Here is a 16,435-nt window from a genome sequence, read left to right on the forward strand (position 1 = left end):
TCCATCCCTAGTTCAGAGTCGGGGTCAGTCGTGGTACAGCGTTGTAGGATTAAGGGAGGATCAGTGGCGATATTTTGTGTCTTATTATCTAGATACTAATGTATAGAACGCAAGTGAAATACCGCAATAAATAAGAAAAAGGTCTGAAGACACGATGCAACCCAAAAGGAGGAAAGACGCACGTTTAACAGATTAGGTGCTGGAAGTGAAAACAGCAGCCTGCACTTACATATCCTTCTCCAATACAACTGCACTTCTCTCGTCAGAGCAGCATTCTCCTTCCACAGCTGATTTCCATCCCACCATCAGATGCCCTCACGGCTAATCGTATTTTGGAGTGTGTCACATCATGGACTCATCACCTAAAGCTAAAAGGAATACATTTCAGGCGTTTAGCAGACACCCTTACATTCATCTCATTTATACAATGAGCAATCGAGGGTTAAGGCTTCAATACTTTTAACCACGCTTTTATTTTATTAGACTAGATCGATCTGCTAAATTGTTCAAAATCGTCTACATTTCTTCCTGGTCCGCTGCGTCTGAATGTATGTGTCTCCCTTATGTAGTGTCGTATAGATAATAACTTCATTGTAGAGTTCATTCAGGTCTTGTTCTCGGCTCACTCTGTCTCACGACACTCTGCCAAAACGTGACTACTGCAAGCCTGCTCCGAGCTGGTCTTAATGAACGTATCAGAACGAATGCTGCAAGTACTCGTATATCAGCAGCAACACTGCTCCAGTTTCTCACGGCACCTCGGACAACAGAGCGTTTATCGTACACAGTAACCGCATACGGTCGTCATTAGACCGTCGGCAGAATTAATAAAATGTTACTGACAATGAGAGTAAGTTCGGGGTCATGTCATAGCCTTTTGTCTCCATTTTTAATCTACTGAAATAAGACCCAAATAAAGTTGGCACGTTACTCTTCCAAGTTACTCTCCACAATGTCAATAATTTGACTTATTGCTCAGCAGTGACCGTTTTTTTTCCCCACACAACAATCGTAGGCATAATCAGAACTGATGGTCTGTTTAACTCCACCTGGTGGCAGCAATGTCTAATAAATGGGCAAGGAAAAAGGCATGACTTTCAGTGGTGGCCGAGATGCTGTCAAAGGCTCAGAAAACCTCTTTCATTTGCTGCCACGCTCAGTGTTGTAATGTAACGGAGTACAATTACTTAAGTAGAAATGTCACGTATCTGTACTTTACTTCGCTATTTAAATTTATGTCAACTTTCACTTTTACTCCACTACATTTCCTAGATAAAATGTATACTTTTACTCCGGTATATTTTCACTAAGCGTCTTCATTACTACAAAATAAAATCATAAGAAATGTGTGCGACTGCAATAAGGGAGGTTTGGCGAGTCACTGCTCTTAGTGTCACTGCACGTCCGCACGCGCTACGGAGAAACACAGGCACGTGCAGCGTGCACGCGCAGTCAGAGCTGAAGGCATTTACAGGTATCTATAACGGCGGCAACCAAAAGCAGTGAAATGTCACTATTCTTATTACCAGAGTTGATTAGCACAAACAAAATATTAATGCAATATCAATACTAAATAAAAATAACATTTATTGATTTGGTCTTTGTCTTGTGAATATTAGTTTATTAATGACGTCATTCATCGGACACACTGTAGAGAATGCACACATGCATGAACTGATTTGATTCAAGACTGGCATCATTACATCATGCATAAAATTTTGGTGTCCACTTTTGCCATTTAATAATACCATAACTTTTGGCTTACTGTGTAGTCATATAATATAAAACTCTTCTGGTTTTAAATTCTCACTGAGAGCTAAAACCCCTAAAGATGAAACCCTAGAACCGCCCCTGCTCTTATGCCTACCGAAAATCACTGAAATTTTACTTTTTACTTTTACTTCAAATACTTAAGTACAGTAAATATCAGATACTTTAAGACTTTTACTTGAGTAATATTCTAAAAGGTAACTTTCACTTCTACCAAAGTCTTTTTCTAGTACGATACTTGTACTGAAGTATTGCTTTCTAGTACTTTATACAACACTGGCCACGCTTGAGCAGGGCCCTTAATCCTGTATCATAACTGCCCTTGCGCTCCAGCCCCAACCTCCACAGATGGAATATGTGAGGAAAAGAATTCCACCGTGCTGTAATCTATACGTGCCGATAATAAAGGCTTCCATGTCCAAATTCAGTATGCTTTCCTAGGCCAGCGATACAGATGATGACACGAAGGCTAAATTCTTATTTCATTACTTGAATAGGAGGAAATTTCACAGTACTTTTTTTTTTTTTTTTGTCCTGAAACCTAATTGTCAGGCGAACAAAATTATTCCAATAGAAATGTACAAGTCAGATATTTTAACACCGTTCCTCCGTCATCTGTCTCGGTATTTCAGGTGAACCCCCGTCTAGACGGCTGTATGAAAGAATGGCACTGGTTGACTGACGAAGATACATCCATCCAGGAGACCATTCGCCATAACGAACGCATGCAGTGCTTCTCCATCGAAGATCACATCTCCTTCTTCCCAGGCCATGGGTTCGCCTTGTTCAATCACAGCCATGGTGTGTTCAGTGTTTGTTGATTTTACATGCCTATATGTACTGTATTTCATCTACATAATGTGTGTGTTGTGTTTGGTTTAGTTGATTTTAATAAAGACTCACTATCACACACAGGCGATACAAAGGTGCTTAGCGTGCAACTGACCGTACGGCCAGCCTCTACAACAGGAGTACTGTTTGCACTCGTTCGACAAGATACCGTGCCTTTCTCCATCTCCCTTTCTGACTACCATTCTGGTCGTAAGCAGTGGGCAGAGGTCAGTAAGATGTGACATCTGTATATACGAACTGTTAAATGTGTAACACGGACAGTCGAACGTTTAGGCGTTCGTACCACATTTATAAGAAACACATAAGGGTTTCAGAAAGCAATACTAACTGTGTATATGCACTAAACTCGAGTTAACTTAAGTGCACTAACAGTTTATATCCTTAATGTCTTACTCTAATGATTTCTCTCGTATCCCACTACAATACTACTAAGTCTAACTTTTAACAAGAAAACTTTTCAGTATTTCATCTGCGTAAATCCTTGTAACTTTTCGGAAAGCTATTTTGAGTCCAGAGCACATGAATGAAGCGTTTCGTGTGATTTGTGTGTTCCCACAACAGTATATATTAGTGTCCTTCAGCAATGTCATCGTGGCCAGTGCTGCAGTCCAGCTGTGTGACTCGGAGACACACACGGTGAACGTGACCGTGGCAGGAAACAGCACCACGCTGGAGGTGGACGGGCAGCTGGGCCTTACGGAATCTGTGGAGGATTTGGACTCTCTGGACCTCTCATCCTCTTATAGCACCTTTGTTGGAGGCATACCAGGTGAGGAAATACAGGAAATCATTGATCCGCTCTGTAATGCAGTCGCGTTGACGCTAACGTACCGAGTTCGCTCTGTTTCTGTTTCTCATCTGCAGATGTTTCTCTGGTGTCTACGCCAGTCTCTGCTTTCTACACGGGATGCCTGGACGTTAAGGTCAACAGCCGTCTCTTGGACATGGATGAGGCCCAACACAAGCACAACGACGTCCGCTCTCACTCCTGCCCTCTAGTGGGACCTCACCAGTGAAAAACAAACAGGTTAGCTGGACCAATCAGAGATAACTCCAGGGCACCTTAGCTCGACCCTAGCTTAAGCTTAGCCCTGCAACCAAATGCCTTTAAAAAGAGAACGTTTGAGTAAAACTGAATTTTAGTTCAAGAGTAAGCTTAATTTGTCTCTTTAGGACTGGCTGATAAAGGCCTTACCTAGCCACATCCATCATCTGCATCGTCTGAAAAATACATACTCCTCCTGGTAAAACCAACGCTTCCGTTCAAACCCGGGTTTTATTCCGACAGATTCATTGCATACTCATGCCTCTGATAGTAAATAATGTATACACACTCAATCACAGACACTGTAAGGTGTATAATTTATATTATACTCATTGAGAAATAGGTGTACACTTGCATTAGACATCTGAAAAAGCACTGCGCCACAACACAAGCTACTGAGAGAGAGAGAGAGTGAGAGAGATGTAACATAGTGTATATGTAAATACGTGACTGTACAATGCTTTTTAAACAAAAGACAAAGACATTCTGCTACCTTTCCTTCTAGAATAAAAGGCCTTCGTATGCCACCAGAGGCTGAGTAGGTGCTCAAAGTCATTGTTTATGTATTTGTTTTTTTTTAATCACCTGTATTGTATTTGACATTTTGTTTTTATAATTCTCTTATGTTAGTCCTCGGTGCATTTAGTACTGGGGAAACCTTCAGTCTCTTCTGTCTAACGAGGCTGAGTGCTGTTAAATAAATAAATAAACAAACAAACAAACAAAGGTGGTTGTAATAAGACTGTGTTTGTGCTCTATATTGTGTAGAGCAGCCAAGCATTCTTTGGTCTGAAGATTCTGTAGTGCAGCATGGTAATACCGGGTTAAGACACCGTTCGTAAGGACAGCGCGTGTCACCTTGTTACGTGGGTAAACACTCGTACTCAGACCTAACAAAGTCACAAAGAGATGCATAAGAGTAAATGCAATAAATACCACTGACATGCAGCCATCCTGCCCTTGAAATTACTTACAGGGTCATTTTTTTTGTTTCTGAAAGATAAGAAGCCAAAGACAGTCAAATAGACATCACGCTTTCAGTTTCATGCCTTCTAATCATCAGGAGTGATGGAGTCACCTGAATAACAACTTCAGTAACTAGAAATGTGCTCATGGACCTGGAGAAAGTGTCTGCTTTACTATTGTACAGAAGCCCCTCTTAATAAGGCTAACCATGGAGAACACTTGAAGAGCTGATCTGTAAGGTGAAGAAGCTGTCTGACCTCGTGCCACCTCGATGATGTCACATCACATGGCCACACTCTTACTGTGGTACACTACAGCTAGTGATATACAGTACAGGTCCTTGGTGACTCCCCAATAGGGTTTCATTACCAAGTGGAAACTTTCCTTTAGGGTGACCAGTAAGATAGAACTTGGGGTTTATTGCCCCTCTCGATGAAATGACTGCATGCCTTTAACCAGTTATCTCTACATACGACAACTAATTCTGAATGTCTCATGGTGAAGAGCAACAGTACTAGTGCTCACATGTTTTAGCCTCCTCAACAGGAGCTGTAGCACAGCACATGTTAGCGTGCCTGATAACATGGGGCTGGTTTCTGAGCTTGTTTCTGAGTTCACTAAGAAACTGTGGGGCTTTTTACACCTGGTCAATGCATGTGTTTTCGTTTTCTGTGATCAGGTAGCTATCCGATGGTAAAAAGACCAGTTCTAAAATGTCCTCTGAAACGTTTTCGAGACGGATATAAATCCGATCGTTCAAACCCCTTCAGGAGGTGGTCTGGGACGCATTTCAGATGAAACTGGACAGGTGTAAATGCATGTGGTTGTTCAAGCCACATACATCAGCGCTATACTCCTCCCAAACGGAAGTACGTCACTCGCACGTGATCTTTCACCCAGGCGTCTCGTTGGGTCTTAAACTGCAGCAAACAGTAAATGCTTTTTTTTGTAACATATCCGTCGTAACAAGTTCTCTCGTCTTCTTTTTGATTGCATTCTGAAAACCGCATACACCAAAGTGTGTTCCATCTCAATTACCCCGGAAATGAGGTCAAATATATTAGCATTTTGGGCGGGAGTAGAAAGATCGGATCGATATCCGATTCGCCGAGACGCATTTATGTGGCCTGATGTAAATGGAACAGTTTTAACAAATCAGATAGCTATGGGATCAGAGACAACACATGAAGTGACCAGGGGTAAAAAGGCCCTTAGGGTGTACTGACGCATACTGGCGGTGCTTAGAGACTCCAGCCCTAGTGCAGGGGATCTGGCTAAGGTTGCTGGGGCCTAGCAGCAAATGCTGTATGGTACAGTGCAGGAAACTTACTTCAGTATGGAAGCAGCATTAAGTACTGGGTCTGCTACATGTTTGGGGGGGGGGGGGGTGTTTACTCAGCAACAAAGATGAAGAAGGGAAGAAGGGAGGTGAAGAAGCAGGGATGACTCCATATTAATGGCATTGGGCTAATGATCAGAAGCTTGAGAGCGTGAATCTCAGCATTGCCAAGCAGTTTAAATCTCAGTATCTCAGTAGGAAGACTTTGGATTATGACATCAGCTAATTGACTAAAATGGGAACTTGTTACTTATACTTGGCTTCATGTCTTTACCAGAAGGTCTTGTGATGTTATCCAGGGGATTCCTGCCCTGTCCCTGGCAACTAGGAGGAACAGTTTAATTGAATTTAAACAGTTTAGTTCTAATTAATGATTTTTTTCGCTTCATATTCTTCATAATATCCATTAAAAAGCAAATCTTATTCTACATTATTTTAACACGGAATCCTGACGACGTTAGGCGATTACGACTGTTTGTAACATTTATTTCCAAGGGATGAGGAGTCCTTTCAGCATGCATAGGGTGGAGGCTTTTCAAAGGGCCCTAAGGAGTGTGGGTAGAGCGAGGGTGCATTTGGAGTGAGCATGTAGGCTGAGGTGTCTGGACAGCTGGACTGGGATGGAGCTGCAGGGTTGCTATTGCTGGGCTGAGACTGGCTCTCTTCTGACGGAGACACGGGCACATCGGGGCTGGGCTGAGGACTGGCTGCTGGGTAATTGTTGAGGTGCTGAGGGACAGAAGGACCAGAGTAAGAACTAGCAGTTGTTTTCACTCATACAGCTGGAATTCTACTAGACATGAAGAAGCTCCTTTTGGATGAGTGTTAAGGTCAATCTTAAATATTATACATGTGTAGCAATAATTATTCACAAACAAGACAAAAAGCATCACAGACCAACTCAGTGTGTGGGGAGGCCATAGAGGGGGGGTGAGAGATAGGAGTGTGGTGGTGAGAGGGGAGAGAGATTAGTGTGTGCGAGACACGAGCAGGTGTGGGTGTGTGTGTGAGATGAGCATGTGGGAGAGACGATTGGGTGTGTGTGTGAGAAGAGCAGGTGTGTGTGTGAGATGAGTGTGTGCGAGAGACGATTGGGTGTGTGTGTGAGAAGAGCAGGTGTGTGTGTGAGATGAGTGTGTGCGAGAGACGATTGGGTGTGTGTGTGTGAGAAGAGCAGGTGTGTGTGTGAGATGAGTGTGTGCGAGAGACGATTGGGTGTGTGTGTGTGAGAAGAGCAGGTGTGTGTGTGAGATGAGTGTGTGAGATGAGCAGGTGTGCGCGTGCGTGAGAAGAGCGGGTGTGCGCGTGCGTGAGAAGAGCGGGTGTGCGCGTGCGTGAGAAGAGCGGGTGTGCGCGTGCGTGAGAAGAGCGGGTGTGCGCGTGCGTGAGAAGAGCGGGTGTGCGTGAGAAGAGCGGGTGTGCGTGAGAAGAGCGGGTGTGCGCGTGCGTGAGAAGAGCGGGTGTGCGTGAGAAGAGCGGGTGTGCGTGAGAAGAGCGGGTGTGCGCGTGCGTGAGAAGAGCGGGTGTGCGCGTGCGTGAGAAGAGCGGGTGTGCGCGTGCGTGAGAAGAGCGGGTGTGCGCGTGCGTGAGAAGAGCGGGTGTGCGCGTGCGTGAGAAGAGCGGGTGTGCGCGTGCGTGAGAAGAGCGGGTGTGCGCGTGCGTGAGAAGAGCGGGTGTGCGCGTGCGTGAGAAGAGCGGGTGTGCGCGTGCGTGAGAAGAGCGGGTGTGCGCGTGCGTGAGAAGAGCGGGTGTGCGCGTGCGTGAGAAGAGCGGGTGTGCGCGTGCGTGAGAAGAGCGGGTGTGCGCGTGCGTGAGAAGAGCGGGTGTGCGCGTGCGTGAGAAGAGCGGGTGTGCGCGTGCGTGAGAAGAGCGGGTGTGCGCGTGCGTGAGAAGAGCGGGTGTGCGCGTGCGTGAGAAGAGCGGGTGTGCGCGTGCGTGAGAAGAGCGGGTGTGCGCGTGCGTGAGAAGAGCGGGTGTGCGCGTGCGTGAGAAGAGCGGGTGTGCGCGTGCGTGAGAAGAGCGGGTGTGCGCGTGCGTGAGAAGAGCGGGTGTGCGCGTGCGTGAGAAGAGCGGGTGTGTGTGTGCGTGAGAAGAGCGGGTGTGTGTGTGCGTGAGAAGAGCGGGTGTGCGCGTGCGTGAGAAGAGCGGGTGTGCGTGTGCGTGAGAAGAGCGGGTGCGATAGACGAGTGGGGCAGTGAGCAATGCTGAGAGCCGAGTCTCAGAGGAAACAGCCGGTGTGTGAGAGAATACGGTCAGTGCTGTACAGCTCATTACCTGCAGGGGCATTGGATAATTGGGGTAAGCAGGCAGGGTTTGTCCGGATGGGCAGAATCCTGCGTAAGTGACCACATGCTGCGTGGGGTTATAGAGGATGTGTGGTGGAGGAGCGGCCCGCGGAGACGTCTGGGACCGAACGGCTGGAACCTGTGAAGCAGGAGGTGAGGAGTTGTGCAGGAAGTGAAGAAAAAGGAATATTAGTCTCTTCAAAAAAAATAGCAGTGTCTCCGTTTTACTGTACGTTACATCATCAAACCTTTACTGTATAAACTCAGACATGCTGGAGATTTAGCTTTGTGAATCGCTGAGCTAATATTTAGTCCTAACCACTGTGTCTGAGAGCTGCTTCACATCTGGGTTTCATGGAGGAGACCGACTTCCAGCCCAGGATGATCACTACAAACTAATTCTTCTGCATGTCATGGTTTTGCCCCAGAAACAGCGTTACTGCCGTCACCCCACAAGGGTCCTGTTGGATTAAGGTCCAGAGATCGGGCTGGTCACTCCATAACGTCAATCTTGTTGGTCTGGAACCAAGATACTACTTACTTACTTACTGGTGGGTTTGGGGTCGTTGTCTTGTTGAAACACCCATTTCAAGGGCATTTCCTCTTCGGCAACATGACCCCTGATCTATGACCCTGTATGCATGAAGCTTCACTGTTCACGGTGTACTGAGGCTTTAATTCAGTGAATTCTGAAAAACTGTCTGCGGCCCCAAGACCCAAAAAGAACAATCTTGCTTTCAACAGTGAGACTTTGTGGGGATTTCTTGCTGATAGCTTGGTGTCACATCGGTATCCTCTAATTGTTACAGCACTCACAGTAACTGTAGACCCTCTTTGTTCACCCCGGGGCTGAGTCATTCGGTTATTCTTCCATCCGTTCAGACGGTAGCTCTCTGTTGGCTCGCGGTGGCTTAGTGGTTAGCACGTTCGCCTCGCACCTCCAGGACAGATTTGCTCGTCTGTACCTGGACGTCTCAGACCTCAGCACTGTTCTTGCTAAACAAGGGCTTGATTAAGATCAAGTTTGTGTAATTATTGATTGTGTCGTCGTCGTTGTTGTTGTATAAACAAAATTTTTCCAGAAAACAGAGATTGATGATTGGTTGAAGACGAATGAATGATTTTATTGGAACTTAAGAGCTCGTCCTGGTCTGACTGTGTGGATTACAGCTCTAACGCTAACCCCTGCTCGCTTCGGAGTTAAAACCTCACGGCTCTTAAGAAAATGACTCGCTCTTAAACAGTAGATTTACTGCACTATTACAAGAAGGTAAGCGGCTCTGACTGAGAACGCAGTGTTTATGGGGAAACATCTCTGTTGATGTGTCAGTACAGTAATCTTCATTCAGATGGCTCTGACTGCAGCTTCACTGACAAACCCCATGCTTTTAAAACCCACTGTAAACTTTATTGTATTTTATTACACCAGTGCGACCGAGTGCCGTTTTACTGGCGGAGCCGAGAATCCTGATATAATAATGCCTTACAATTTGACATGAGCAGCCTGACATTTAACAGGATCGATTTTAGTCTTTAAATCGGAAAGCTCTTACAGTATATAATCTCTCGCCGAGGATTCGTCAGCTAACGGATCTGGAGATTTGCTGTTTTTAACGTGACCAAACGACTCCATGCTGAACATAAAAAAAGATGCACGTAAACGATGTCGCATCCCACGACAAACTAATATCTGATTGGTCCATTTGTGAAAGATGGCGATGGCCATACACTCTACGCTTCTGCTTAAATATATAGCTGCAACATGTTATACACACGCTAGCCACGTTAATCCGGTTCAGTTCTATCCAAGTTCATCTGTATTGCGCTTTTATACGTTTTTAAAATAACGAACGAATCCCTGATGAGCAAACCAGCTGTGACGGTGGGGAGGAAACCGTCTGTGAGACGATACGAGGAAGAAACTTTGAAAAGAACCAGATTCAAGAGAGATCCATCTTCATGTGGGTGACACCAGAGAGTGAGATTATAAATAATGTCCTTTCTACAAGTGTGTGAAGTCAGTGGAGTTGTGGAACCGGGAGCTTTTGGATTTCTAAGTATGAGCATCGTCATGATTTCAGAACTCCTTACAGATTTAATGTGAACGAATAGCAGGTTTAAGATTTTATAAGATCTTCCTGAGCTTCTGCCACATGATCGCATCACTCTGAGATTTTTGCCAATGGATCTCTTCAGTCTGGTTCCTTTCAAGGTTTCTTCCTCATATCATCTCAGGGCGGTGTTCCTCACCTTCACCTCTGCCTTGCTTATTGTGCTTTGAGATAAAAATAAAAATCGAATTGCAGTGAATAGTAAAATTTAGTCAACTAGCTGGAAACGTATGAAGTTGTGCTTTGTTTAATTTCACTGAAACTCTTAAGCGTTTATCTATTTCACTGTGCAGCAGTGGCTCAGCGGTAAAGGCTCCGGGTTACTGAGCAGAACATTTATGTAACCACGCTGCTACTGTGGGGCCCTTGAGCAAGGCCCTTAACCCTCTCTGGGATATGTGGAGTATAGAAGTTTCTGTAAAGTGACTGACAAAGGCTTCTTCTGAAAGAAAGGTTGTGAGCTCGGGGGTTGTAGAAGCTCTCACCAGGTCCTTGAAGGCTCCCAGTATGGCAGCAGTGATGATGCCCAGGAAAACTCCTAGCACGTTGAGCACCACGTCGGACCACAGCAGCCTGTGCAGGTGCACCACGTCCCAGCAGCTACTCACGGCCGTGAACTCATAGTAATGTGCGCTGTATCCTGGGCTGGAGACACAAACCCACAGAAACGCCATAAAAGGGTGTAAAGGCAGCCTGGAGCGCGAGAGCCGTTCCAGTCACATGTTAATAGAGGTGCTGTATCACGGTAGTGTTTAAACACTGCTCACCTCTCACAGCTGTATAAATCACAGCAGTAACAGGTGTTGGTCTTCACCTTCAGCTTGCACTCTTGGTTATAGTTCTGACACGTAACCTATAGTAACGGGAGATAAGGGGCAGAGAGACAAAGAAATAAACCGCATTAAATCCTTGTCCTATACAACAGACCACCATGTAAAATGGAAATGTGCTGCATTTAATGTCTTCTGGTGGACAGTTAATGTTTAAGTTTAAGAGCCCTCACTTTTATTACAGGGTGTGATGAAGTAACAGCTCGACTAGAACCGCAGCGTCTACAGGCATCAAATCTCATTAATAAACTCTTTTACTAATGACTAGGTCACAGTTTCTTCTGTTTTTGGGTCACCTGAGAGGTGAAATGCCTCATTTATAATGTTTCATGCATAGAAACATCCATCCATCCATTTTCTGTACTGTTTTTCCTCCAACCTGATGCCTGGAGTCTGTACAGGATGGGGGACCCCCCTAGATGGGTGGGAACCACATGCGCACACACACCATGGACAATTTAGTGATGTCAATTAGCCTACAACACACGTCTATAGACTGACAGTGAAAAACCAGAGGACCTGAATGAAACCCCCAGAGACAAGGAGAACGTTCAAACTCGTTCAACATGTAGGGTTGCCACCTTCAATACAGAAAAATAAGGGACGCCTGCCGCAGCGGGGGCCACACCCCTCGGGGCTACGATGACCACAGTCCCGATGGCGTGCCAGTGGTGGTATATCATAACTTAAAACATGTATTCATTAAAATATTAAGATTGATACCAATGGACATTTATAACATGTCTGCTATTGAAATCAGTGTGAACAGATGCACTCAGTCTCTCACCATCACGACTTAAGTGGTCATATTGAATACACAGCTATGACAATAATAAATATACGCCAACAAAGTGTGACTGAGAACACAAAAAATAAGCTTTTGGAGGAACTTGTGAGATGTGAACCATATTTTATTAACTTGTTATGTTCATGATGTTTATTGTAGATCTTTTGCAAGTTTGCAAGTTATAATTACTAAGTTACGGATCTGTTAATTTAATAATATCAGTGCATCTGTGAATATCAGCAGACCAGAAGTAGTAGTGTGCGGTGTTGGAGCTTGTCAGTCCTACTTTCTTTTATAAGTGTACTTCTTGTCACTCCATGCAGCACTGAGAAGCTGTTTGTCTTTCAAACAGCTACAGTAAAACTCTGAACAGGACTGCTCAAAGTTAAAAGTGATCAAGTGCTCACTCCTAATGAGCTCCACAGAGCACCTGTTCCTGCCGTCACTCCATTTGTTGGCCATTCTAGAAAAGATCATTTCCACATAACCAGTGGATGCTGGGATGCTTAAGATGTGGCTGATGATGGACAGCATGTTAGGCAGGTTAGGTTATGCCATCGTTTCATATGGATTTTCTGTCACTCTGAGAATCGGCGAGGCGGCGTCCCGCCCTCCTCTGACTCTGAATGGCTGTGATTCATCAAACCAACGATGGCAACGAGTATTACCCAATCAGGGGAAGAATAGGACCCGTCTCCACACAATGTGGGTGGGGTGATTTGCATGGGATGCTGTATAATGTGGACCTATGTAAAATACGGGACAAATCGTGTCCTGTATTGATTTGATACAGGACGCGTCATTTTGCCTGTAAATATGGGACGATTCCGTATTTCACGGGACGGGTGGCAGGAATCAGACTCTCAGGCAAAAACGATAACCACTACGTCACTGTGCACACTGGAGAAATCCACCGGGTGACTGAAGAAACAAATGGAGTGAAAGAGAAAAGACCTGTTTGATGTCTGCAGTTTTCTGCTTTAGTTATACATGCAAAATATATCATATTATCATAGGCAGTCGTGGCCTAACGGTTAGAGAGTCTGACTCGTAACCCGAAGGTTGTGGGTTCGAGTCTCGGGCCGGCCACGACTGAGGTGCCCTTGAGCAAGGCACCGAAGCCCCCAACTGCTCCCCGGGCGCCGCAGCATAAATGGCTGCCCACTGCTCTGGGTGTGTGTTCACGGTGTGTGTGTGTGCACTTTGGATGGGTTAAATGCAGAGAACGAATTCTGAGTATGGGTCACTGTACTTAGCCGTATGTCACGTCAACACATCACTGTTTAAAAAAAACACCTTCTTATTAGCTTATGTCATGCAGACATCTTGATGGAACTACATACATGAACACAGACAGATCTATACAGCATGCTGTAGTTGGATGTCATTTGGCTCTCGAGGCCCCGCCTCCCAAACTGCCCCGGCACACGGTAGAAGCTGAAGGTTGTGATTATACAGAGATTGGAATGTGTCTCGAATCACTCGAGGTTTTAAGGGTGAGGGGAACATTGTGTCAGTTCTCCCCTGGACCTGTTTTTGTCCCTTTCCGGATGCTGTGATTGGTTTATACAGTACTCACTTCGCTGTAGTAGTTGTCATACACATAGCCTGAGCTGCTGGCATAAAACTCGCACCTTCCTTCCATTAGTGGTCTCCGGTCCTAGAGAATAAATAAATAAATAAATAAATAAAGTGATTACTGACTCTGAACTCGGCAGCTGTACTGATAAATTCCTGCTATTCAATTAAAAATTTCATATTTATTTATTTTTTTTGGCAGAATTCATTGCTATAAAGCGTGGAGAAAAAAAAAGCTCTGATATTAGATTGCTTGGATGTACTGTATGCTGTATTAAAGCTTTTCAGCAGACGAAAGCTTCGGCACACCACGACGACCGACCGCAAGTTTTTATTGAATCTGTCTCTGTGGCTTTATTACAGCGAGATGCTCAGTTCTGCTCCAGACAGCTGCAGATGCGGTGCATGTAAACTCCAAATAAACTTGAATGGCAGTTATTCATCCTTCAGCAGACTAATGATTTCTGGTGATTTTACAGCGGTGCTACGGTGCGGTCGTGTATAACTTCTCAGGCCGAATGAACGAGCAGGAATGAAGGAAAGCGAGGTAGCTGTTAGAACCTGCTGACTGGAACATTAATAAAATGAAAGCACTAAAAGCAGTAATCAGACGGCACGTGAGCTTTAAGTTCACATTTACAGAAGCTGGGACGGATTTAAAGAATGAACCTAGTTTTAGAGTGAACGTCACTTACAGAAGGCTGAATGTCTTCATACAATTCTTTAACTCTGAAATTTCTAAATGCTCCAAAACGTTTACTATTTTAATAAAAATCAGCATTTCAGGGAAACACGGACATTCGTCTCTGGCTTTCGCTCCTTTCTTTCCTGTCAGCTGTGTTGTTTATGGGTCACAGATCACCTAAAGCTTATACACTCCACCGAGAGAAGTCTGTGCATTACGACGCACGTACATCAGCGGTGTGTTTAGACACGATAATAAAATGCAGACCATTAATCATCAGTGTATGTGTAGTTTCTCTTATGCACACCAGTATAATTGGAAATCAGTACGTCATCAAGCTGAAGATGTACATTTATTCAGCATATAAACCGATGGTGATGTGTGATCTTTCTTTGCTTGATTATAAGTTTCAAATGAACACACCTGGAGCACATGTAAGGGCCTTTTTACCCCTGGTCACTTCATGTGTTGTCTCTGATCCCATAGCTATCTGATTTGTTACAACTGTTCCATTCACATCAGGCCACATAAATGTGTCTCGGCGAATCGGATATCGATCCCATCTTTCTACTCCCGCCCAAAATGCTAATATATTTGACCTCATTTCCGGGGTAATTGAGATGGAACACGCTTTGGTGTATTTCATCAATTACTGTTTGCTGCATTTTCGCTGGGGGAAGCAGTGCATTTTAAGACCCAATGAGACACCTGGGTGAAAGATCGGAGACAGCACTGGTGGGAAAACATGTTTGTTTCTGGCGCGATGCACGACTCGCGAGTCACCTGCGAGTGACGTACTTCCGTTTGGGAGGAGAATAGCGCTGACGTATGTGGCTTGAACACCCACATGCATTTACACCTGTCCAGTTTCATCTAAAACGCGTCCCAGACCACCTCCTGAAGGGGTTTGTACCATCGGATTTATATCCGTCTCGAAACCGTTTCAGAGGACATTTAGACCTGGTCTTTTTACCGTCGGATAGATATCTGATCACAGAAAACACATGAAGTGACCAGGTGTAAAAAGCCCCTAAAGCACCCCGAACTCTTCACATCGATGGGTTTAAAATCGAAAATAAACAATTCGGATCAGATGAGATCGGATTATCGAAGCTTCCCCTTTCCCAGTGAGTGCATGTAGATGAATTAGGACGAGTCCAGGGGCAGGTCAGAACATGGCCTGAAGGGTCCAGTGAGTGTTTTGCAGTACACTGAGCCCCAATCGCCCGGCAGGATGAGACCAGGCTACTTTTTGATTATATCCACAAAGTTTTATTACCAGCGCTGACACCAAAAACCAGGGCGGCGGGAAAAACTGTATGACTACAGTTAAGGAAATAACCGCCGCATGTGCCGCAAATAAATCAACGCTCGTACGAATCTGCACACACAATCTAACATGCAGAAGCTAAATACTTATGTGCTGCTTACTATATACTCGGCGGCGACGATGCCGTCCATGATGGCGCAAAAGAAACAGGAGATCACACCCAGGCTGATGAAAATGATGGCGGCAACCAACTGTGAGAGGGAAAAACAAGACAAAGGAACAAAAACAAATGAGATTAGAAGCTGAGGAACAAAGTAAGAACATACCAATTAGCATGGAGACGGTATTCATCTAGACACAGTCATGTGCAAAAGATTCTGTGTTTAGAAACAAAGCTCACATTTTACTGCATCGTTTCAGATTTAGCATTTGATCTTTTTCCCGTGCTTCCAGACAGGACTGTACACACACACAGTATTAATATAATCATGTGTGCAATACTATGAAGAATGTTTGCATCACTGTGCTTGAAAAATAAAATAAAATAATGCATATCTTTTTTTGTGGTTCATCAACTTTCAATCATTCATTCATTTTCTACCGCTTATCCGAACTACCTCGAGTCACGGGGAGCCTGTGCCTATCCCAGGCGTCATTGGGCATCAAATCAGGATACACCCTGGACAGAGTGCCAACACATCGCAGGGCACACACACACACATGCTCATTCACTCACACACACACACACACACACACATACACACATACACACACACACACACACACACTACGGACAATTTTCCAGAGATGCCAATCAACCTACCATGCATGTCTTTGGACCGGGGGAGGAAACCAGAGTACCCGGAGGAAACCCCCGAGGCACGGGGAGAACATGCAAACTCCACACACACAAGGCG

The 16,435-nt window shown here is 45.0% G+C and overlaps 2 protein-coding genes across 3 annotated transcripts in view; one reads left to right on the forward strand and one right to left on the reverse strand.

The window, feature by feature from the left end:
• Window positions 1-4,393, forward strand: part of gas6 (growth arrest-specific 6) — a 20,559-nt gene extending 16,166 nt beyond the window's left edge. The window contains exons 12-16 of one of the 2 annotated variants that reach the window (XM_027156161.2): window positions 2,403-2,571; window positions 2,686-2,828; window positions 3,184-3,391; window positions 3,487-3,649; window positions 3,796-4,393. In XM_027156161.2, coding sequence (XP_027011962.2) covers window positions 2,403-2,571; window positions 2,686-2,828; window positions 3,184-3,391; window positions 3,487-3,638 — 672 coding nt within the window. In that variant the 3' untranslated portion in view covers window positions 3,639-3,649; window positions 3,796-4,393. Of the gene's footprint in view, window positions 1-2,402; window positions 2,572-2,685; window positions 2,829-3,183; window positions 3,392-3,486 lie in introns of both variants that reach the window. The other variant, XM_027156160.2, reaches the window with a different exon arrangement.
• LOC113648733 (transmembrane protein 255B) overlaps window positions 3,948-16,435 on the reverse strand; it is a 24,377-nt gene continuing 11,889 nt past the window's right edge. The window contains exons 4-9 of the mRNA XM_027156051.2: window positions 15,680-15,769; window positions 13,565-13,645; window positions 11,136-11,221; window positions 10,854-11,013; window positions 8,247-8,396; window positions 3,948-6,701 (exon numbers count right to left, since the gene is read on the reverse strand). Of these exons, the coding sequence (XP_027011852.1) occupies window positions 6,483-6,701; window positions 8,247-8,396; window positions 10,854-11,013; window positions 11,136-11,221; window positions 13,565-13,645; window positions 15,680-15,769 (786 nt within the window). The 3' untranslated portion in view covers window positions 3,948-6,482. The remainder of the gene's footprint in view (window positions 6,702-8,246; window positions 8,397-10,853; window positions 11,014-11,135; window positions 11,222-13,564; window positions 13,646-15,679; window positions 15,770-16,435) is intronic.

The sequence above is a fragment of the Tachysurus fulvidraco genome, chromosome 18, assembly GCF_022655615.1.
Source record: "Tachysurus fulvidraco isolate hzauxx_2018 chromosome 18, HZAU_PFXX_2.0, whole genome shotgun sequence".
Classification (NCBI taxonomy): Eukaryota; Metazoa; Chordata; class Actinopteri; order Siluriformes; family Bagridae; genus Tachysurus; species Tachysurus fulvidraco.